The sequence below is a fragment of the Nyctereutes procyonoides genome, unplaced genomic scaffold (assembly GCF_905146905.1).
Source record: "Nyctereutes procyonoides isolate TBG_1078 unplaced genomic scaffold, NYPRO_anot_genome, whole genome shotgun sequence".
Taxonomy (NCBI): Eukaryota; Metazoa; Chordata; class Mammalia; order Carnivora; family Canidae; genus Nyctereutes; species Nyctereutes procyonoides.
In genome coordinates this window covers 71,000,253-71,025,211 of record NW_026575052.1, presented here as the reverse complement: position 1 = coordinate 71,025,211, position 24,959 = coordinate 71,000,253, and the positions used below count along the sequence as shown (strand labels likewise).

The 24,959-nt window shown below is 39.2% G+C and overlaps 1 protein-coding gene across 1 annotated transcript in view; it reads left to right on the top strand.

Annotated features, from left to right (window-relative positions):
* ARMC3 (armadillo repeat containing 3) overlaps nucleotides 1-19,880 on the top strand; it is an 85,343-nt gene extending 65,463 nt beyond the window's left edge. The window contains exons 16-18 of the mRNA XM_055332671.1: nucleotides 5,340-5,540; nucleotides 12,751-12,913; nucleotides 18,801-19,880. Of these exons, the coding sequence (XP_055188646.1) occupies nucleotides 5,340-5,540; nucleotides 12,751-12,913; nucleotides 18,801-19,010 (574 nt within the window). The 3' untranslated portion in view covers nucleotides 19,011-19,880. The remainder of the gene's footprint in view (nucleotides 1-5,339; nucleotides 5,541-12,750; nucleotides 12,914-18,800) is intronic.
* Nucleotides 19,881-24,959: the final 5,079 nt, after the last annotated feature.

The following is a 24,959-nucleotide window of genomic DNA, read 5'->3' as shown; positions in this document are numbered from 1 at the left end:
CTCTTTCACCCTTTACTTCAAGAAATACTTAATCCCTGCCCCTAATTTACAGCTTGTGGAACAGAATGCTCAAGAGTTACAAAGACATAATTTAGGAAATTCACCTGAACTAGCCTCATTTTCATGGCCTGTGCAGGGGGATATATCCCCATGGCTGAGATTTACTATAGCAAAAGATATAATGCAGGAGCAGTGGGGGAAAAGATACACTTAAGCAAATGCTATAGAAGTCACACAGAGGTTTCCTTGTCCTCCCTCTCTTTCTCCTAGCATAGCATAGGGTACAATTTTCTTGTGTGAGGTAGGTCCACCCAAGGAAGCCCACCTGAGTCATGGGATCCAAAATTTGTAAAGGTGCAAGTTCCAGTTTCCTATAGGGAAACTCCAATTTAAATGACAGTACATTTCTTTCAGGCTAGAGGAAAGTGGCACAACATTTCTCAACTGCTAGAGGAATCAACCACGTGTTCTCTCTCTGGGGAAACTTTAGTAATGAAGAAGGAGAAGTAAAGACATTCCCAAGTGAAGGAAAACAAAGAATTTATTGCCAGCAGTTCTATTCTTACATATTGGCTAGTTAACAGAAGTTCTTCAAACAACAAAAAAATGATGAAAGAATCTGGAAGCCTAAAGGAAGGAAGAAAGAAGACTTGAAATATGGGTGCATATAATAGGCTGTTTCCTCATGAGTTTTACAATTCATTTTTGTTGATTGAAACAAAAATGAGGAAAGATAAAAAGCACTCATTCGTTGGATGTGAGGATTTCTTACTGCCCTCAAAGTAGTAAAATGTGGATACCAGCAGACTGTGATGAACCATGTATGTGTATTATAATCCTATAGTACCCACTTCAAACCAATACAAAGAGTTACACTCAAAAATGGTAAAAATAAATCAAGGCAGAAAACTAAAAAAGGTTCAAGTACCAAACCACAAAGTCAAGAAAGGAAAAAACAGAGGAATAAGAACCAATTGAAAGGCAGAGATTGGCAAAGTGGATTAAAAAATTATGATGAAGGGGCATCTGGCTGGCTCAGTTGGTAGAACATGCAACTCTTGATCTCAGGGTTGTAAGTTCTAGCCCCATTTGCATGTAGAGATTACTTAAAAATCTTAAAAACAATTATATGAGCTATTTTCCATTTAAAGAAATGCACTTCCATTCATTGATATAGGTAGGTTGAAAGTGAAAGATGGATAAAGATACCACGTAAACATTAATTTCTTAAAATGTACGAGTGACTTTTTAATATGTAATAAAATAGAAGTATACTTCAGAGCAAAGAAAACTTCTAGAGACAAAAAGAGACATTATATATGACAAAATGGATTAATCTGTGAAGAAGACATAATGATCTAATGTGATCACTATATGAGCACCAAAAAACAGAGCCTCAAACACATGAAGCAACAATTGATAGAGCAGAAAGTAGAAATAGACAAATCCCAAATTATGGTGAGGACTTCAGCACTCCCCTCTGAGGAACTCATAGAATTACTTGACCTGAAATCGGTAAGGATGCAAAATGTTTGACCAAAACCAGCAATAAATAGGATCTAGTCAATATATTATAGAACATTCTACCACCAACAACAGAAAACACATTTTTTTAACTTCATGTGGAACATTTGCAAATACCAGGGTCATAAAACAAAGCTCATCAAATTTAAAATAATTGAAATCATATAGAATATTATCCATGGCCATTATGGATCTACAAACTAGAAATTAACAACAGAAAGACAACAAGAAAATATCTAGATATATAGAAATTGAATGACATACTTCTAAATAACCTATGGGTCAAAATCTCAAAGGAAATTAAAAAATACAAAAAAACTGAAGGAAAGTGAAGATATAACATATCAAAATCTGTGAGATCCAAGCAAAGCAGTATTTCACTGACCAGCATTATTCTAGTCCCAATATCAGACAAGGTTGTTATATGAAAAGAAAATTACAGCTCAGTATCCATCATAAATACAGATGAAAAGTCCTCTCTGAAATATTGCAAATCAAATCTAGCAAGACATAAAGAGAATAATTCATCTAAGAGGAGTTTATCCCAGGAATGCAAGGCTGGTTCAATATTTAAAAATCTATCAATGCAATCCACCATATTGACAGTATAAAGAAGAAAACCCACACAATTGTATTAATTGATACAGGAAAATTATTTGACAAAATTCAACATTAGTTATGATAAAAATACAACTGTCAGCAAAATGGGAATATAAGGGAACTTTCTCAACCTGATAAAGGGCATCCATGAAAAAACCCTTCAATTATATCATACTTAATGGTGAAAGACGAGATGCCTTTCTGAAAAGATCATGAACAAAACAAGCAACCTATTCTTTAAAAAAAAGATTTTTATTTATTTATTTACTTATTTATTTGAGAGAGAGCAAGCATGTGTATATGCACAAACATGCATACAGAGTGGGGGAAGGGGGAGAGGAGGAAGGAGAGGGACAAACAGACTCTGCACTGCTCATGGAGCCCACCAAGGGGCTCGATCCCATGAATGTGAGATCATGACCTTAGCAGAAGTCAAGAGTCAGCTGCTTAACCTACTGAGCCCCTGAGGGACCCCAAAGATAACTATTCTTATCACTCCTATTCAACATTGTATTAGAAGGGCTACACATTGCAATAAGGACATTTTTAAAGTATAAAGATTGGAAAGTGAAGGGGAAAAAACAGTTCCTATTTGCAGACTATCTATTTGCAACAAGATAGTCTAAGTAGAAAATCCTTAAGGAATCTACTTTAAAAATAAACCTCATAGAATTAATAGGTGAGTTCAGCAATCATCAGGATTTCAGATCAACATACAAAAATCAATCATGTTCCTATGTACTGGCAATAAAAAATTGAAAACCAAAAATTTCTTGAACACCATTTTAATAGCTCTAAAAATGAAATATGAAATAAAAATGAAAGTCAAACAAAACATATATTGAGAACTATCAAACACAAAGAAAATCAAAGAATCACTAAATAAGTGAAGAGACGTACCATGTTCATGTATTAGAAAATTCAACATAGTAAATAAAAATGTCAGTTTTCTCCCAAACTGATCTATAGACTAGATACAATTCTATCAAAAGTCCAGCAGGATTTTTTGTAGATATAGGCATGCTAATTCTAAGACCCTTATGGAAGGGTATATAAAATAATTTTGAAAAAGAAGAATAAAGTTGAAAGCATCTCTCTGATTTAATGATTTATGATAAAGCTATAGTAATCAAGATATTGGTGAATGCGTCTTATATGCATTCTAGGAAGAATGTTCCTTTTTGTGTCTGTTTTAGCCAGCAGTTGACCCAGTTGATTTCTTCTTTTTTTAAAGTTGTATTTATTTAAGTAATCTCTACACCTAATGTGGGGCTAAAACTCATGACCCCAAGATCAAGAGTCACACGCTCTTCCAACTGAGACAGTCAGTTGGCCAGACAGGTGCCCAGATCCAGCTGCTTTCAAACCTCAAGTTTCGACCAATGTTCTATGTGTTGTCATCCCACTGTCAGTTCAGTTTCCAAAGGCTTTGCAGTACTATTTAGAGCAGTCCTGACTGTGTGCCAGCTAGTGTGTCTGGTTTAGGATTTGGGCAGTGGTCAGTTCCATAGTTCCATCCTTAAAATCTGTAATGTACTGTTTAGGGTCAGAACCATGTGTACACAGCTTGAGGGTAAGTCTAGGAATTCATAAATAACTTGATTGCTCTTCTGAACTTTTCCTTCTTCATCTCCCTTGTCTTTTTTTTTTTTTTTTTTTTGGTTCCTTGGGAGTTTCTTTTTGGTGCTCAAGCCAGAAAACTCTATATACCCTGCCCTGCTATACTCTTGCCATGACTGCTCCTGTATCTTCAGGCAAACAACCTGAGGACTGAGTGAGTATAAAGGTATTTTAGGTTCTTATGAGATGCTGATGTCACCATTGTTACCACTATCAGAGGATTCCTTAGGGGCTGCAAAGAAGAAAACAAAACTGGGCTTTCTTCCACTCTGTGTCATTCCTGTTTCTCAAAAGGTCTTCTCCTTTATCTCTCTCTGTGCTGATGCCCACTTCCAAATTTTGAGCTGTGTCTAGTCTGGCTTGGAGAATACCAGAGAAAAATAAAAATAAACTTACCATCTGTTCAGTAATAATTCAAAAGACCTTCTCTGATCTTTCTGCTACCATTTGCTTTAACAGAGTCTTCAATTAGCTGTTGAATCCTGTCCAGGATTGATGACTGTATTGAGTAGAAGAAGCAGGGTTAAATGTGCCTTCTCCATGTTATCTGGAATGAGAACACATATCATTGTTTTTATTCAACTCATAAATTAGAGACGGAATCAGTAAGGTGTTAATATTGCTTCAGAGGACATTTGAGGAGCTAGGTATTTATATCTAGTTTAATTAAGGAATGTTAGAAAAAGATCACTGAGTTACATAAAAAACTGGTTAACATCCTAAACGACAATAAACTGTAACCTCTGGCAATATCTTCTCCATTGACAGAAATAATTTGCACCTCTATGAAGCAAAAGCTTGCATGTTAACTAGCAAATTCTCTAAGTTTGAGAAGATTAATTGTATATTTTTTCTTTTTTTGAAGATTTTATTTATTCATGAGAGACACAGAGAAAGGCAGAGACGTAGACAGAGGGCTCCCTCCCTCACAGGGAGCCTGATGTGGGACTCAATCCCAGGACCAAAGGCTCAACCACTGAGCCATCCAGGCATCCCAATTAATAGTATATTTTAATTACACAGTATCTTTACAGTTTACTAAGTACATTCCAGCTTTCCTAAGTACAGAATTAAGTACATTTCCCTAGATAAACTTTAGGTAAAACTTCACCCCTGCATGACATGGAGATTCCACACTATCCTTATTTTGTGTTGCTTTTTTCCCACATTTTGGGTAATTTTTCTTAAAATGAGTGATCCAAACTCTTTTTGCAGAAGCCCCCAACCAAAGCAAGAGATGATGTAAGACTGGCCTAGATTTCCTGAGGAGGCAACCTATTTTTTCCCTAATTCAATAAATGTTTATGACATACCTACTATGCACCAGACATCTGGCAAGGCAATTGTACTCAAGACCAGTGTATGATTTTCATAATATGTATCAATCATGTAGTGTTATCTTGAAAGTTAATCTCTCTTAGCATAATATAGAGACTATAAAACTCTAGCGTTGTCATCAAAAAGTTGAGAACAGCATATGATATGGTCGTTAAAGTATAAAATACTCTATTTCTGCGGTGCTCTTCAGATGAACTCAGAGCACAGTTAGTGCTTATTCATTTTGTGACTTTGATGGCTGCTGTTTGCTCTCAAAGGAAAGGCCGAGGGAAAAAAGAAGAGGAAAAAGCGAAGGAGGAAGAAGAAGTGGCAGCAGCACCAAAATTGACCAGAGAAGGGAGCCCTGATAAAGAATGGTACCCTCCCTCTGACCTTGACTTCTGTGTGTATGTGTATGAAGTGACCAAATCGATATTTCCCATAACCAATATTAAGGAACAGATTGAGGCTCTAGCAAAGTAAGTTGTTTGTATATACATGTGCATTTTCAGTTTCTGAAAAAAAGTGTTTGATGTTAGTGGTTTGCATTTTTTAGCCAATTTTCAGCTAACTACACCAAAATTACTGCCCCCCCACCTCTGACTCTGCAGCAGAAACACAATAAATTGAAAAAAAAAATGCCCAATTTCTATTTAGGTCCTATTTCCACCAAGAATTGGAGCTAGGAGCTGGAAATTGCTTAAAGAAAAATGCTTTTGTCATTTTCTCCAGCTAAACCATTAGAGGCGTCTTTCAATGTGATCTTGAAGAAGTTAGCAATGAATCAAAAGTTTGAAAATTAAATTACTCCAAAAACAACAAAAGAAAGAAGGAAAATTCAGTTACTCCTTAGGTGCATGGGGTGCTTTCGATTTAAAGGAATCGTATTGTGAATTATTTATAAACTCACGTATTATTTTCTTTTTATCATTTTTATTTAAATTCTGTTAATTAACATGTAGCGTATTATTAGTTTCAGATGTAGAGTTCAGTAATTTATCAGTCTTATATAACAACCAGTGCTCATCATATCATGTGCCCTTCTTAATGCCCATCACCCAGGTATCCCATCCCCACAAATCATATAATTCTATTACATACCTAATACATCATAAATCATGTCATTCTAATACAAATAACCATCACTGATTTGTAGGTCAGATGTCCGATATTTTTGCGTTTTGCGTTGCTCTCAAGTGTGAGTGTTCTAAAGGCATGGTTGTTTGGGCAGGCTCGATGCTCTGTGTACCCCAGTGACTTTGCCTCCCTAATCAGAGCATTTAATATGAGTCCACTAAGAGAAATTTGAGAACTTGACTTGGTAGCTGTAAGGGATTACAAATCACAGGAAGTGGAGGATAGCTTCTGTAACTGGCACCCACATCCAGTAGGTGAGCTACTGGATCCTGCAACAGCTGTAGTCTCCACGGGAGCTTGTATCTACTCCAAGTAGAAGTGCGTTGCACTCATCAAACCTGGATGTGACAACTGCAAGAAACATAGCCGCCAGATCATTGACTCCTTGTCAGCCAGAGCTCTCTGGAAGAGAATGTTTTTGGCAACTGAAGTTCTCCTAATGTCCTTGAGAAGTGATGACTCGGGCAGAAATCTGATTTAGCTCACTTCAGCATTTGTCAAATGTCCTCATGCTTTGCTATTATCAAAAATTCTTTCCATCATTCCCAAATAATTGTTTTTTTTAACCTAGCCCTTTTCAAGACGAGATGCAGAGATTTGTCCCAGTGCCTTTGGTTCCCAACACTCATTATAGGATGCCTGGCTGGGGCAGGGTGACAGCTTTCTCCCCGACCCTTCTCTTGTTTTTCGCCATTGTTCTTCTTTGCATAGAGCAAGAGGAAATTCTTTCTTAAAATTTGCAATTCTTTCCTTTCTTTCTCTTTTTCTTCTCTTTTTTCTTTTTTTCTTCCTTTTTTCTTTTTCTCTTTTCTCTCCTTCTTTCTCTCCTCTCTTTTTCTCCTTTTCCCAATACAATTTGTTTTTGGCCACTCTGCACTGAGCAAAATGACTAGAAGGAAAACCTCACCTCAAAAGAAAGAATCAGAAACAGTCCTCTCTCCCACAGAGCTACAAAATCTGGATTACAATTCAGTGTCAGAGAGCCAATTCAGAAGCACTATTATACAGCTACTGGTGGCTCTAGAAAAAAGCATAAAGGACTCAAGAGACTTCATGACTGCAGAATTTAGATCTAATCAGGCAGAAATTAAAAATCAATTGAATGAGATGCAATCCAAACTAGAAGTCCTAACGACGAGGGTTAATGAAGTGGAAGAATGAGTGAGTGACATAGAAGACAAGTTGATGGCAAAGAGGGAAACTGAGGAAAAAAGAGACAAACAAAAGACCATGAAGATAGATTAAGGGAAATAAACAACAGTCTGAGGAAGAAAAACCTACGTTTAATTGGGGTTCCTGAGGACGCCGAAAGGGACAGAGGGCCAGAATACATATTTGAACAAATCATAGCTGAAAACTTTCCTAATCTGGGAAGGGAAACCGGCATTCAGATCCAGGAAATAGAGAGATCCCCCCGAAAATCAATAAAAACTGTTCAACACCTCGACATTTAATAGTTAAGCTTGCAAATTCTAAAGATAAAGAGAAGATCCTTAAAGCAGCAAGAGACAAGAAATCCCTGACTTTTATGAGGAGGAGCATTAGGGTAACAGCAGACCTCTCCACAGAGACCTGGCAGGCCAGAAAGGGTCCTAAATGAGAAGAACATGCAACCAAGAATACTTTATCCAGCAAGGCTTTCATTCAAAATGGAAGGAGAGATAAAGAGCTTCCAAGACAGGCAGGAACTGAAAGAATATGTGACCTCCAAACCAGCTCTGCAAGAAATTTTAAGGGGGACTCTTAAAATTCCCCTTTAAGAAGAAGTTCAGTGGAACAATCCACAAAAACAAGGACTGAATAGATATCATGATGACACTAAACTCATATCTTTCAATAGTAACTCTGAACGTGAACGGGCTTAATGAACCCATCAAAAGGCGCAGGGTTTCAGACTGGATAAAAAAGCAGGACCCATCTATTTGCTGTCTACAAGAGACTCATTTTAGACAGAAGGACACCTACAGCCTGAAAATAAAAGGTTGGAGAACCATTTACCATTCAAATGGTCCTCAGAAGAAAGCAGGGGTAGCCATCCTTATATCAGATAAACTAAAATTTACCCCAAAGACTGTAATGAGAGACGAAGAGGGACACTATATCATACTTAAAGGATCTATCCAGCAAGAGGACTTAACAATCCTCAATATATATGCCCCGAATGTGGGAGGTGCCAAATATATCAATCAATTAATAGCCAAAGTGAAGAAATACTTAGATAATGATACACTTATACTTGGTGACTTCAATCTAGTGCTTTCTATACTCGGTAGGTTTTCTAAGCACAACATCTCCAAAGAAACAAGAGCTTTAAATGATACAATGGGCCAGATGGATTTCACAGATATCTACAGAACTTTACATCCAAACTCAACTGAATACACATTCTTCTCAAGTGCACATGGAACTTTCTCCAGAATAGACCACATACTGGGTCACAAATCAGGTCTGAACCAATACCAAAAGATTGGGCTCGTCCCCTGCATATTCTCAGACCATAATGCCTTGAAATTAGAACTAAATCACAATAAGAAGTTTGGAAGGACTTCAAACACATGAAGGTTAAGGACCATCCTGCTAAAAGATGAAAGGGTCAACCAGGAAATTAAGGAAGAATTAAAAAGATTCATGGAAACTAATGAGAATGAAGATACAACCATTCAAAATCTTGGGATGCAGCAAAAGCAGTCCTAAGGGGGAAATACATCGCAATACAAGCATCCATTCAAAAACTGGAAAGAACTCAAATACAAAAGCTAACCGTACACATAAAGGAGCTAGAGAAAAAACAGCAAATAGATCCTACACCCAGCAGAAGAAGAGAGTTAATAAAGCTTCGAGCAGAACTCAACGAAATCGAGACCAGAAGAACTGTGGAACACATCAACAAAACCAGGAGTTGGTTCTTTGAAAGAATTAATAATATAGATAAACCATTAGCCAGCCTTATTCAAAAGAAGAGAGAGAAATCATGAATGAGAAAGGAGAAATCAATACCAACACCAAGGAAATACAAACGATTTTAAAAACATATTATGAACAGCTCTACGCCAATAAATTAGGCAATCTAGAAGAAATGGACGCATTCCTGGAAAGCCACAAACTACCAAAACTGGAACTGGAAGAAACAGAAAACCTGAACAGGCCAATAACCAGGGAGGAGACTGAAGCAGTCATCAAAAACCTCCCAAGACACAAAAGTCCAGGGCCAGATGGCTTCCCAGGGGAATTCTATCAAACTTTTAAAGAAGAAACCATACCTATTCTATTAAAGCTGTTTGGAAAGATAGAAAGAGATGGAGTACTTCCAAACTCGTTCTATGAGGCCAGCATCACCTTAATTCCAAAACCAGACAAAGACCCCACCAAAAAGGAGAATTATAGACCAATATCCCTGATGAACATGGATGCAAAAATTCTCAACAATAGGATCCAACAGTACATTAAGAAAATTATTCACCATGACTAAGTAGGATTTATCCCCGGGACACAAGGCTGGTTCAACACTCGTAAAACAATCAGTGTGATTCATCATATCAGCAAGAGAAAAACCAAGAACCATATGATCCTCTCATTAGATGCAGAGAAAGCATTTGACAAAATACAGCATCCATTCCTGATCAAAACTCTTCAGAGTGTAGGATAGAGGGAACATTCCTCAACATCTTAAAAGCCATCTACAAAAAGCCCACAGCAAATATCATTCTCAATGGGGAAGCACTGGGAGCCTTTCCCCTAAGATCAGGAGCAAGACAGGGATGTCCACTCTCACCACTGCTATTCAACATAGTCCTGGAAGTCCTAGCCTCAGCAATCAGACAACAAAAAGACATTAAAGGCATTCAAATTGGCAAAGAAGAAGTCAAACTCTCCCTCTTCGCCGATGACATGATACTCTACATAGAAAACCCGAAAGCCTCCACCCCAAGATTGCTAGAACTCATACAGCAATTTGGTAGCGTGGCAGGATACAAAATCAATGCCCAGAAATCAGTGGCATTTCTATACACTAACAATGAGACTGAAGAAAGAGAAACTAAGGAGTCAATCCCATTTACAATTGCACCCAAAAGAATAAGATACCTAGGAATAAACCTAACCAAAGAGGTAAAGGATCTATACCCTAAAAACTATAGAACACTTCTGAAAGAAATTGAGGAAGACACAAAGAGATGGAAAAATATTCCATGCTCATGGATTGGCAGAATTAATATTGTGAAAATGTTAATGTTACCCAGGGCAATTTACCCATTTAATGCAATCCATATCAAAATACCATGGACTTTCTTCAGAGAGTTAGAACAAATTATTTTAAGATCTGTGTGGAATCAGAAAATACCCCGAATAGCCAGGGGAATTTTAAAAATGAAAACCATAGCTGGGGCCATTACAATGCCAGATTTCAGGTTGTACTACAAAGCTGTGGTCATCAAGACAGTGTGGTACTGGCACAAAAACAGACACATAAAAAAAAAACAGACACATAGATCAGTGGAACAGAATAGAGAACCCAGAAGTGGACCCTGAACTTTATGGTCAACTAATATTCGATAAAGGAGGAAAGACTATCCACTGGAAGAAAGACAGTCTCTTCAATAAATGGTGCTGGGAAAATTGGTCATCCACATGCAGAAGAATGAAACTAGACCACTCTCTTGCACCATACACAAAGATAAACTCAAAATGGATGAAAGATCTAAATGTGAGACAAGATTCCATCAAAATCCTAGAGGAGAACACAGGCAACACCCGTTTTGAACTCGGCCACAGTAACTTCTTGCAAGATACATCCACGAAGGCAAAAGAAACAAAAGCAAAAATGAACTATTGGGACTTCATCAAGATAAGAAGCTTTTGCACAGCAAAGGGTACAGTCAACAAAACTAAAAGACAACCTACAGAATGGGAGAAGATATTTGCAAATGACGTATCAGATAAAGGGCTAGTTTCCAAGATCTGTTAAGAACTTATTAAACTCAATAGCAAAGAAACAAACAATCCAATCATGAAATGGGCAAAAGACATGAAGAGAAATCTCACAGAGGAAGACATTGACATGGCCAACAGGCACATGAGAAAATGCTCTGCACCACTGGCCATCAGGGAAATACAAATCAAAACCACAATGAGATACCACCTCACACCAGTGAGAATGGGGAACATTAACAAGGCAGGAAACCACAAATGTTGGAGAGGATGCGGAGAAAAGGGAACCCTCTTATACTGTTGGTGGGAATGTGAACTGGTGCAGCCACTCTGGAAAACTGTGTGGAGGTTCCTCTAAGAGTTAAAAATAAACCTGCCCTATGACCCAGCAATTGCACTGCTGGGGATTTACCCCAAAGATACAGATGCAATGAAACACCGGGACACCTGCACCCGATGTTTCTAGCAGCAATGTCCACAATAGCCAAACTGTGGAAGGAGCCTCGGTGCCCATCGAAAGATGAATGGATAAAGAAGCTGTGGTCTATGTATACAATGGAATATTCCTCAGCCATTAGAAACGACAAATACCCACCATTTGCTTCAATGTGGATGGAACTGGAGGGTATTATGCTGAGTGAAATAAGTCAATCAGAGAAGGACAGTGTATGTTCTCATTCATTTGGGGAATATAAATAATAGTGAAAGGGAATATAAGGGAAGGGAGAAGAAATGTGTGGGAAATATCAGAAAGGGAGACAGAACATAAAGACTCCTAACTCTGGGAAACGAACTAGGGGTGATGGAAGGGGAGGAGGGCGGGGGTGGGGGAGAATTGGTGACGGGCACTGAGGGGGGCACTTGACGGGATGAGCACTGGGTGTTATTCTGTATGTTGACAAATTGAACACCAATAAAAAATAAATTTATTATAAAAAAAATTTGCAATTCTGCCCTTACTCTAAAATGTAGTAGCCTTCCTCGACAGAGGATTTTTGCAGGTGTGTTTACTGACTTCAGCAAAAGCCTCAAATGAGAAGAAACCCCCAGGCAAAGTATGCCACCCAACTTAGTTTTCCTTCTGCCCTCCTCCTCGTTCCTGTCACTCCAATGTTAGTTAACTGCCATATCTTTCTCTAAATCAAAAAAAGTAAGACAATTTAAAAGGAAAACACTTAACTTGAAAACATTTAGGAATCCGATGGGAAAATTTCCCATGCGTTTGTATTATCTCTGAGTTCAAATTCCTTAAAAGAAGGACCATAGGTTAGTACAATGCCTTGGAGTTCAGATCGAAACTTTGGATAATATTTTTCAAGAGCAATATAGAACTTTAAAACTGCATTGCTACAAATTTAGGGTGATATTAATTTGTATCTTGTTATAAATATTGGGAAAATTAGCATTCATTGTGTGTTGAATGAAATTGTTAGAATTTCAGCTTATACACGATAGTTTGAAGAAAGTAAGCATAATGTTAACCCTTCTGTACCATAGAAGAAAAGCAAATAATAAAAGCCTGAGGAAATCCAGTTTTTATGTGTAATATTATACACACAATTACACGCAAAGCATCCAAAATGAGATATTAAACTTGACTGATTTGATCTCATGTAATTGACACAGGTATGTGGCAGAAAAAATGGGTGGTAAAGTTTCAAAAGAGAAGCTACATGATTTTGGCTGGGAACTTCATATAAGTGAACTAAAATTTCAACTTAAATCCAATGTTGTACCAATTGGACAGATCAAAAAAGGAATCTTCTACCATCGAGCTTTGCTTTTCAAGGTACTGAAGATGATTTGCCTCATTTGCCATTAGGTAAAAATGTTTGTCGTTATCATAATAGTGGACGCCATTGGCTAACATTTAACTGGCTAATACTAATCTTCTCATTTAGAGTTACTTCTATTTGAGATATATATGTATGTGTATATCCATACACACGTATACTTGCCAGACTCTCGGAAGCATATCCATTCAACATTTATCATACATCTGCCATAGGCAAGAGCTCTTCTAAGGTCTGAGAATACAGAGATACTAAGGTGGCAGCCCCTGCAGACACAAGGTAGCTAAGGCAGACTTGTGGGTTCTAAGATGATATCAGGGCAAGTTTTGGGGGAGGAAATGATTTGCAGCCTCAGTATTAGAGGCTAATTCAGCAGGTAAAGAAGGAAGACGAGTATTCTAAACAAGGATTTTATACAGAATAACAGGAATGAGAGCCCCTGGCCCCTTTGAAGAGTATAGAGTAAGTGTGTCTGGATGAAGGAAGGAGGAGGAGTTGGATGAGGCTAACAGACCAGCTCATAAAGTACCACATGAGTGTGCAATTGACCTTAAAATCTGTGAGTAGTGACTGAAAAAAAAATTTTAAGATTTTATTTTTATTTATTCATGACAGACACAGACAGAGAGAGAGAGGCAGAGACACAGGCAGAGGGAGAAGCAGGCTCCCTGCAGGGGGATCCCCCAGGACCCTGGGGATCACAACCTGAGCCAAAGGCAGAAGCTCAACCACTGAGTTACCCAGGTACCCCAGCAACTGAAAATTGTTAAGGGGACAAACAGCAGTGACATGATTTTGAAAGACCATTCGGGCAACAGAATGGGGAATAAATTAGAGCAGGAGTAGGACTGCAGACAGGAAGACCAGTTGGAGGGTTGGTGGAACAGGAACTAAGGGGGGGACCTTTGCTAAGAGGATGTGAATCTAGGGACACCTGCGTGGCTCAGTGATTGAACATCTGTCTTCAGCTCAAGTCCTGATCCCGGGGTCTGGGATCGAGTCCAACATTGGGCTCCCTGCGAGGAGCCCACTTCTCCCTCCGCCTATGTCTCTGCCTCTCTCTGTGTGTCTCTCATGAATAAATGGATGAAATCTTAAAAAAAAAAAGATGTGAATCTACAGGGAGATTTAAGAGATACAACTGAAAACAGTTGGTGTCTGCCTCAGGTGGTATGAGGAATTGCATGAGAAGAACAAAGTGATTTTCAGGTCTGGGCAGGGCAGCTGGTAGTGATGGCATGATTCACTGAGCGGGGGTGCAGATTCAAAAAAGAGGGGGTGATTTTTTTCTCCATTGTTATCAAGTGTCTGGAATATAATAGGGGCTGCAAAAATGGGTTCTGAACTCTAGACTGCATGTCTAGATTCCTATCCACTTCTAAAATACCTACAAACCTCTTTACATTCATGTGTATCTTGCTTCCAGTTCTAAGCTAACTCTCTCTATAATCCAAATGCCAATCTTCCTTGTTTTCTTGTTTTATCAAATTTTCTCCTATATTAAGTCTTTCTCTCTATGAGCTGTTTCTCTTTTAGAATCTAAATTTAAGTCTATACTATTTAAAGTGGAAAGAGGAATCTTTTCTCATAATAGCTATGACTACCCCTGTAGCTCCTATTACCATGACCACCATCATTTTAAGCTATGTGGCAGGCACTTGATAAATGCAATTGTGAAGGTCTCAAAAATGCCAAAGGTTGAAATGACTACCCTTGTTTGAAAGACAAGACAACTGAACTCAAGAGGGAATTTACCCAGGGTCAACCAGGGGCCTGGCTCGAGTCTGAGCCCATGCCTACCTGAACCAAACCCACCATACTGCTTCTATCTGTAGGTAATTCTTATTCGGGTCAAAATTCAGAGTCATGTCAGCACCTCATCCCTCCTTGGCACACCTCATTTTTCTCCTCAGTCCCTGCAGCTGGCCTTGACTCCCTCTCAGGAATCTTGGTTTTTTTTTTTTTTTTAAGATTTTATTTATTCATGAGAGACACAGAGAGAGAGGCAGAGACACAGGCAGAGGGAGAAGTGGGCTCCCCGTGGGACTTGATGCCAGGACCCTGGGATCACTACCTGAACCGAAGGCAGATGCTCAACCACTGAGCCATCCAGGGGCCCTGGACCCCAGGAATCTATTGTCTGTCTTAACTTGATATATAGAAGAATTTGTCACTGATCCTTCTCATTCCCCAAAACCATCCATCTTAGTAACTTTTGTCCTCTCTTTCCACCTCATCTCAGTCCCTGTGGTGACCTCTTTCCTCTACCTCTCTTCAACGTTGGGGTCCCTCAAGGTTCCAACCCAGGCTCTTTTCTTTTCTCATTTTATGTACTTCCTATGGTGGGGTCATCTGGTCACATGGCCCTAAATACTAACTGCCTAAGGCACCCAGATTCTTTCTTTTGCCCCATGAACCTCTCCTGATTCCTGATCAGTGTGTCTGTTTACACTCCAATTGGTGCACCTGAGTGTCTCCTAGGCACTGAATTAGTGTGCTTGTGCTGCCCTAATGAAACACCAGACATTGGGGACTTAAACAATAAACATGTATTTCTCACAATTGTGGAGGCTGGGAAGTGTAAGATTGAGGTGCCAGCAGAGTTGGCAACTGGTAAGGACCCTCTTCCTAGCTTGCAGTGGCCACTGTGTGCCTGCATCCTCATATGCTGGACAGTCAGGAGGCTCTGGTCTCTTCCTCCTCTTATAAGGTCATTAATCCTGCAGTGGGGGCTCCATTTCCATGACCTCTTCTAAACCAAATTACCTAAAGAACCCATCTCCCCAGTACCATCCTACTGATGGTCAAGGTTTCAGCATATGATTCGGGGGCTGGGACACATTCAGTCCACAGCATTATGCCAAACGGAATCCAGTACCCTCATACCTCTGCGGAGTCATGCAATTCATTAGCCAAGTTTTGCCCACCCCTGACATCCTGACCACCAATACCCACTGATAATATCCTTCCACTTTCCTAAATCATTCACTCCCATGAATGCCATTTATCCTCCCTATTTTCTTCCAGTTTGTTGCTTCCTTTTTGGCTTTACTTTTCCCCCTTGGCAGCCTGAAAACATCATCCACAGACTGTATGATTTACTGGCGAACTTCCCTGACTTTCTTGATGTCATCCTTCTTCCCCAGTGCCTTGCCTGTCCACCCGGTGCAGTCTGACTGCTTTCCCTCTCCCCTAGGACACTCAGGCTGCAGAACTTGACAGCGGCAAGCACCCCAGCCAATTCAGGGTGCCCAGCTCAGGTGGACATTCATGTGGCCTGGCCCCTCTATTCCAGCTCCTGACCATAGGCTTTGCCCTTCTTCCTCAGTAGCCATGCCTTACATCTGCCCTTCCTTCTACTAACACTTTCATCTCTACCTCTTCCTCTAAGCAGACAATCTTGTCTCCCACTTCACAAAGAAGATGGGGACTTTCAAATAGGAACTCATTCGGGATCCCTGGGTGGCGCAGCGGTTTAGCGCCTGCCTTTGGCCCAGGGCGCGATCCTGGAGACCCGGGATCGAATCCCACGTCAGGCTCCCGGTGCATGGAGCCTGCTTCTCCCTCTGCCTGTGTCTCTGCCTCTCTCTCTCTCACTGTGTGCCTATCATAAATAAATAAAAAAAAAATTAAAAAAATTAAAAAAAATTAAAAAAAAAAAAAAAAAAAAACAAATAGGAACTCATTCAACTCAATGGGAGGCGGTATCTCCCTGAGGTTGGGAATTCACGCTCTGGTAACACATACCCAGCTTCCATATTAGGTCACCCTTATTGTGACCTTCCTTGGGAAATTTATCTGACCTCAGTTTTACTCTCCCTAAAATGGGAAATGCAATCATTACCTATTTCACAAGATTATTTCGATGATATAAAGTGCCTTGACATGGAGTTAAGAGAGCAATAAATATAATTTCTGAAAACATGTTTATTTTTGACTCCCTACCACCCTCTAGACAATGAGTGTAAGATGATTCTGTACCAATTCCAATGGAGGGAGGGGTGGCGAGCCTTAGGGGGGCAGTTTTTATACATCTAAGTAATCCTCAGACATCAGTTAGGTCAATTCAATTCAATTCTGACACAACCCACCTGGAGATAGTGTCAGATCCCACAGGTTATGGGCTCAGCCCTATAAGACTGCCCCTGTGCCCCTCCCCCCCACCATGCCACACACACTTCAGCCAACCAGTCACAAGCGCCAGTTGTCATCTATGCTTCTGACCAGCCGACTATAGATTAGAGGTTCCCAAGAACTCAGCCCCCTCAGGGTTGATTAATTTGCTAAAGCAGCTCACAGAACTCAGAAACATTTTACTTACTAGATCGCCGGTTTATTATAAAAAGGTTATTACTCAGTAACAGCCAGATGGAAAAGATGCCAGAGAGAAAGTTTTGGGGGATGGGTATGGAGCCTCTATGCCCATCTCCTCGTGCCACACTCTTCCTGAGTCTTCATGTGTTCACCAACCCAGAAGCTCTCCGAACCGTCTTCTTTTGGGTTTTCATTACAGCATCATTACATAATCATGATTGATGAAATCATTGCCATAGGTAGCTAATTCAACCTACCCTCTCCCCAGAGGTCTGATGGGAGACATTGTAACCCTCCAGTCACAAGATTGGTTCCCCTACCAAACAGCCCCCATCCTTAAGTGTGGTCCAAAAGTCACCTCATTAACATAAGGAAAGATTCTTTTATGGTTCTCATCACTTAGGAAATTCCAAAGGTTAAGGAATTCTGTGCCAGAAATGGCACAAAGATCCGACGTGTATTTCTTTTTATAAATGACAATACCACTGAGTGCCATCCATTTGGATACTGTTGTATTACAGTTGACTGTTTACCAGGCAGGCTCAAACTAGATAGGATGTAAGGCCCTAAAAATGACAACCATATCCTAATCTCAGTCCACGTATGACTACCTGGTGCAGTCATTACATATTAAGTAATCGATAAATCATATTAATATATAATGGATTATTAAAACAACACAATTCTTGCCTTCTAGTACTAGAAACACTTGTTGAATACCCACTCCGTGCAGCATTCATAGCTCTAAGCATGCGGCCCGTATTAATTCACTTCATTTTTATAACCACCCCCTAGGAAGGAGGTGCTAGTGATGTTATCCTTATTTCTCAGATGAAGACATGGAAGCACAGAGAGCCTGAGTCATTCGCCTGAGGTGACAACCACTAGTAGGTGGCTGAGCCAAAATTCAAATCCAGGCGGTCTGAGCCAGCTCCCTTAATCCATTATGATGCGGCTAAGAAATTTCCAGACTATTGTAAAGGCACTTTTTAAATAATCTCAAAATCAGGACAAATTGAAGAGAATAAGGAACATAAGCCACTCGGGAGGAAGTGACAGCAGGTAGCCCCAGAAGGACCGACCCCTCGCAATCCTGCTCCTCCTGCTTCACGGAGCACCATCCCCATCACACAGCATAAATCGGCACGAAATAGGTCCCCACCAGTTTGATCCCTCCGTTCAATCCCACTGCATGTCATGCCCACAGAGCAGCCTAGAAGCATGGAAAGATTGATAGATGTGGTAGTGCTGAAAGCCCGCGGAATGGCTTTTCTCCAATGACGTTATCAATCTTGTGCTGATACAATGCAGTGTAACTGCCTGAAAAATGTCACTTCCCAGCAGGACCTACACAGAGATTTTGAGTCTACAGGATCTTGAGGAACAGGGGAACTTATCACATTTTATTGGCTCCCATCACAATATTCCACAATTTTTCAGCCTCCTTTCTAAGCACTTCTTTGCAAGAGTTGTATATTTCACCTTCAACAAGGTGTGTCTTCCAGCTACGGATTTTCCTCAGCCCCTCTCCCTCCTCACTTTTGGTTGATCTTGTGTTTTCTCCCACAGGCTCTGGCTGATAAAATTGGCATCGGCTGCTCCCTGGTTCGTGGGGAGTATGGCAGAGCTTGGAATGAAGTTAAGTTGATGAATGAATCTCGTAAGGGACTGATTGGGGCTCTTCCTCCTCCTGAGGTGTATGTAGTTGACCTCATGTTCCATCCAGGCAGGTTGATGAAGTTAAGAAGCAAAGAGGCAGACCTTTACAGATATCTCTAAGCTATCAAATGAACAAAAAGGGGCTCACACAAAAAAAAGGCATTACATACACTTTCTATGATGTTCACCAATTGATTTTATTTCTTTAAATAAAAGTATTAGACATTTCTAATTTCTAATTAATTTCTAATTTCACATTTTCTCTGTGTAGAAATGAGGACACTTGGGTTGAACTTGGCTGTGTTTCTGATTTCGGGCTCTTGGCAAAAATTCAGTCTGACTAGATCATATTATGCTCATTGTCCCTCATGTAAAGTTCATTATTGTCAAAATTAATCCACCCTTACTGTTTCATAAGGAGGCTCTCTGCCTTTTGGGAATCACGTGTAAAAGCACCCAGCTGCTGTGCCCAGGACAATACCGTGGCCTCAGGACTGTCATTCTTCACACCCAGAATGCTTCAGGAACACTTGGTTATTGACTTTATTTAAATTCAATAGTATTTTATGTCTTCAGTCACCTTGTCTCACTCTCATTTTTGTAAAGTAAGATTATTGTTGATAGTTTGAATATTTATAGATAGATTTTTAGTATTACAAATTCCTTTCTAAAAAATTTGGGTTCATATTTTAAAAACATATTAAGAACACTGTCTAATATACTTCACTGAACTAAAACTCTTTCCACGAACTCTTCCCATAAACTGTGTTTGTCTTTTGTCCTGTGTTTGTCTACTTGGAAATATACCTCCAATTAAAAACAATTCTGATTTGCTTTTACACATTTTACTGCTGGGTCACAAAAATAGTATTTTAAATTTATATAGCCTAAAAATTCTTTTTTGGAAAAATTTAAATATAGAAATAGAGTAAATCTTTGTGAGAAATTGTGTCTTCAGCATTGAGAACAAAACAGGGAGCAAACACACATTTTAAAAGATAAGCAAAAACTAGTAACATGGTGACTCTCATAAAGTATACATATATCCTAGCCTGACTTTAAGTCTAGTTTACTGTAATCATATTACTAGAAGGTTTTTAAAAGCCAGCTTGAGTTTGGAAATTAAGGCTGAGATGATTCTGTACGAACCAATGTGTAGCTTCAAAGAATTTGTATTTCCTTATTTCAAAATAAAGTTCTTTATATCAAATGGTGTGGTAATTATATTTATCATGCAATTTCATGAACTGGGGCATGGATTATAGGATGCAAACCCGTCTAAGCATTTTCAAGTCTGTTTTGATCCAGAACACATTTAAAGTGGATTACAAAGATATGTAAGATGTAACAAGATAAAAATAAATGAAAAACAGGCGTAAGTGTTGGAAAGAAAGTTCAATAAGGCCAAGAATAAGCTTAGAATTCAAATGCATCCATGAAAATCCCATGCATTTGTTAGCAGTGGGTGAAAATTTGACGCTAAGCTCTCTAGCAGACAATGCAGTGGGAAATGCTATCAGTTACATGATTTATAATAGGGTCCGCCAGCTAAAAGCACAAAGCAGTTTCTCAGGAGGAACAAAGACCAGGGGAATTCCTCTTTGGGAGCTTCATACAGATGACAAATGTAATATAGAAAATAACACCATTGAAAAACAACCTCCTAGTAAGTTCTGAAAAGGGTTTTTGTAGGCAATGGCCTAACAGCAAAATGGAATGAAGCAAAAGTTCATTCACAGCCACTGTGCTGGGGTCCAGGTAGACATTACATTTTTCTGTATGGTACAGGCCAATGGCCACCCCCTCCCCTTCTCTCATCTTAGAGACATTTGTGTGTAACGTTTCTCTCAACTGGCTCCTAGGTAATTATTGCACAGGAATAAGTTTAAATTCTATTTTCAGACAGTTCTTTGAAGTTCATCTATTTTGTGTTATCAAAAGACAACACACTCACAATAGTAACACAAATTATAAGATACCTAGAAATAGATTTAATAAGAAATACACAAGAAAAACTATAAAATTTTAATGAGATGTGAATAAGTGAAGACCCACATCATTTTCCTTGATGGAAACTCAGCAATATAAAAATTTCAGTGCCCCCTGTATTAATATATAGAGTTAGTATCTCATTTAGAATCCCAACACATTTTCTTCTCTGAAATCTGACAAATAGTAAACTTTATCTGGAAGATGAATGCATGTGTAGGCCAATAATATTTGAAATTAAAAAATGAAGAATTGGGTCCATCATACATTAGGACACATTAAAAAGCAGTAATAAATTAGTATGAAATGGACCCAAATATTGGGCCCATTTTATATATCTTTTTTTAAAAGATTTTTATTTATTTATTCATGAGAGACACAGAGGGAGAGAGAGAGACAGACAGACAGACACAGGCAGAGGGAGAAGCAGGCTCCATGCAGGGAGCCCGATGTGGAACTCGAATCCAGGACTCCAGGATCATGCCCTGAGCCAAAGGCAGATGCTCAACTGCTGAGCCACTCAGGCATCCCCCATTTTATATATCTATAAAAATAGAACAATATTAAGAGTACAGACATAGATACATATATTTTATACATATAGGGATTAGTATTGATAAAAAAAAATATAGCTTTTCTGCCAGAAGCAGGGCACAATGATCGCCTATTCAGTAAATGACTATGGGAAAATTATGATCTTGGCAAAGCAAGATCCTCTCTATTTCTTTTTTTTTTTAAGATTTTATTTATTTATTCATGAGAGACAGAGAGAGAGAGAGAGAGAGAGGCAGAGGGAGAAGCAGATTCCACGCAGGAAGCCCAATGTGGGACTTGATCCCGGGTCTCCAGGATCAGGCCCTGGGCTGAAGGCAGAGCTAAACTGCTGAGCCACCTGGGCTGCCCGATTCTATTTCTGATGGATAAACCAGAAGCCGTAGGAGAAAATATCTGACAAGTTTGGTTCTGTGAAACTTTAAATTCCTGTTGAGAAAAATACAGCATAAACAAAAATACTTCTGTTCAACAAAAAATAAAGTGTAACCAAAATCATAGGGAGGAAAACATTTGCAGCATATGTAACACACATGTCAATATCCTTAACAAACAAAGAGTTTCTATACACCAATGAGAAAAAGATAATACACTTGAAGAATAGTCAAAGACAACAGTATATAAATAAGACATCTATACAGTGGCCATAAACAATCCCCAGATCTCAGTACTTGTTTGTATTTTTTTATCACATTACATGTCAAACACAGGTCGGTGGAGGGGACTCTGCTTCACACAGTCACTCAAGGACCTAGGCCAACAGCAGTCCTGCTGTTTAGTAGCAGCACTGTCTGGAATATCCTTCAGGAATTATGCACTTTGGGCTGACATAGCATGCTATTTGGTCAGAACTAGACCCAGGAAATATGGGGTAATATCTGGAACCAAGGAGATCTGAGAATCCTACTCTGTCACCTAAGAAGTGTACAAACTGGCAGCTGTTGTGGTTGTGAGGTTTCAAAACAATTTATGTAAAGTATCTTGTGTTGATTCTGTCAGAATCAGAGGCCACAGTTTATCTTATGGAGATCAAACCATTTTGTTAAAATTAATATCTGACTTTATTTTTTATAAGTGGGGGGAAGGGCGGAAGGAGAGAATCCCAAGCAGACTCTATGCCCAGCACAGAGTCCAAAGCGGGGCTCAATTCCACCACCCTGAGATCATGACCTGAGCCGAAATCAAGAGTTGGAAGCTTAACCAACTGAGCCACCCAGGCACCCCTAAAATTAATATCTAACTTTTTAAAGCAGCTGTAAGTGGAGAAATGGACAGGTAAGTAGAATCCTTTCCCCAGGCTTCCAGCTCTGGAGCAGGTGCCATAAATGAGGATTCAAGTCTACACTGCACTTTAAGCACACATCCTATTGCAATGTATTATTTCCTTGTCAAAGAAGCAGCATTGTCATCCATGAAAAACACATTTCTAGATGCTCAAAATAATCTGTAGAATTCATTCAATTCAATGGGTACTGGCCTTATTATTGACACAGAATTCTTTAAATATAGTAACTTGCTTCTCAGAAAAATATTACCATGGTATTCCTCTGCCAAAGGAGTAATCTGGAGATATGATGGAGGGGGTTTCATTAGATGGTGCATTTTCCTTTAGAACTTCACAAAAAGGCTGTAATACACATACTGGTGGTGATAGTTGCTTTTTTCCCCCTCTAACTCAGCATTACTCAGAGTAGGATCAACTGGCTCTCTGAAAATTATATGGAAAATATCACTGTCTTGGAGTATACTCTTAAAGCAATACAATAAAAACAACTTATCTACAGTTTAGTATTTAAAAGTACTATTCCTTAATTAAAATTACCTGAATATTGTTATATAGATAACTGGCAAAAAGCTTTGCTTAGGCTTATGCTCTTAAAACCATGAATATAATTATTTTAATAATAAAAGTGGACTTGGCTTCAAAGAATAGCCATCAAAGCATCAGGTGGGAATATATTAATATAATGAATTCAAACAAGGCTCTTGCAGAACTCAGGAGAAGAGACCTGGAGGATCTGCCAATAAACACCCCACAGATCACAATTTTTAAAATATTAAGTATTGTTGTAAAGGGTAAATTCTATTATGATTGTATGTACAAATTCAATAGGTCTTTAATCTTCAGGGGCAATATAATAGCACTGGTAAAGGCCCAGATTTTAGAGTCAGAGCTGAAATTAAGTTGTGCATCTACCTTTTTCTACCTGTGTGACCTTAACAAAATTACTTAACCTCTCTGTTTACTCTTTGGGAAAATGGAAACACACAATAACAAATATTTGCATGTTGTTTATTATGTGTCAGAGGCTATTTTATGCCTTTGTGTAATCCTTCGATGGACCCTCTGATAGCAGTATTACTCATGTCTTGCAAGTAACAAAACTGAGGCGCAGAGAAATTAAATGACTTATCCAAAAATCACTCAGCTAGTAAGTAGCAAGTCTTAAATGTGAACTGAATTTGTCTCTAGAGGCTATGATCCCAAATATATATGCCTAATAACCCTGCTATGAGGATGATACAAGACCATCATGCAAATGACAGATGAGTGTGTGATTAGGGGCAGGAAGGGGTGTGTACATATGTGAGTACATGCATGTGTGTGTGTACAGGTGTGTATGTGCATGTGTTTATAGCTCTCTTTTCTATGCTCACAAAGTGTTCTGTTCATGGGGGAATTCTTTATTCTACATGAATGTGTCTATTTCTTTAGATCAGAGGTCATCAAGTATTTTCTGTAAAGGACTAGATAGTGGACAGCCCTGGTGGCGAAGTGTTTTAGCGCCGCCTGCAGCCAGGGGTGTGATCCTGGAGACCCAGGATCAAGGCCCACATCGGGCTTCCTGCATGGAGCCTGCTTCTCCCTCTGCCTGTGTTTCTGCCCCTCTCTCTCTCTGTCTCAATAAATAAATAAAATCTTCAAAAAAAAAAAAAAGGACTAGATAGTAAATATTTTAGGCTTTACAGGCTGTGGAGTCTCTGTTGCAACCACTCAGTTCTGCTATTGTTGCATAAAAACAGTCACTGATAATACCTAGACAATAAAAATTTACTTACTAAAAAAGGTGTGGGCCCAATTTGGTTCATGGGCCAGTTTGTCAACACTTGCTTTCAGTGATGAGGGTTTGGACATGGAAATGGTTGTACTCTACTTAGCTTGGCCTCTGAGCACCTGGCAAAAACATTCAGAGGAGACTCTCACACTGCCATTTTGTCTTCATTTCTTTAGACTCTAATATGGACCCACTTGAAATTAATCCAATGGATGCCAAAGTAGATGCCTTATTTTTCTATAAAGATGAGAACAGATTTGACCTGCCTAGAAAAGAAAAGAAAATTTCCTGACTTCTTAAATGGGAAGGGTCTAAGGTTCATTATTGCTGGCATAAGACACGAGACTCCCAGCTGAGAGACAAAGGACTTTGTTACTCATAGCACAGCAAGCAGCATGAGCAAGTGCAGTGTGTTAATTCTCCTTGCTCCCAGGTGTCATGGGGACCACCTGGATAGACCCAGATGGGTACC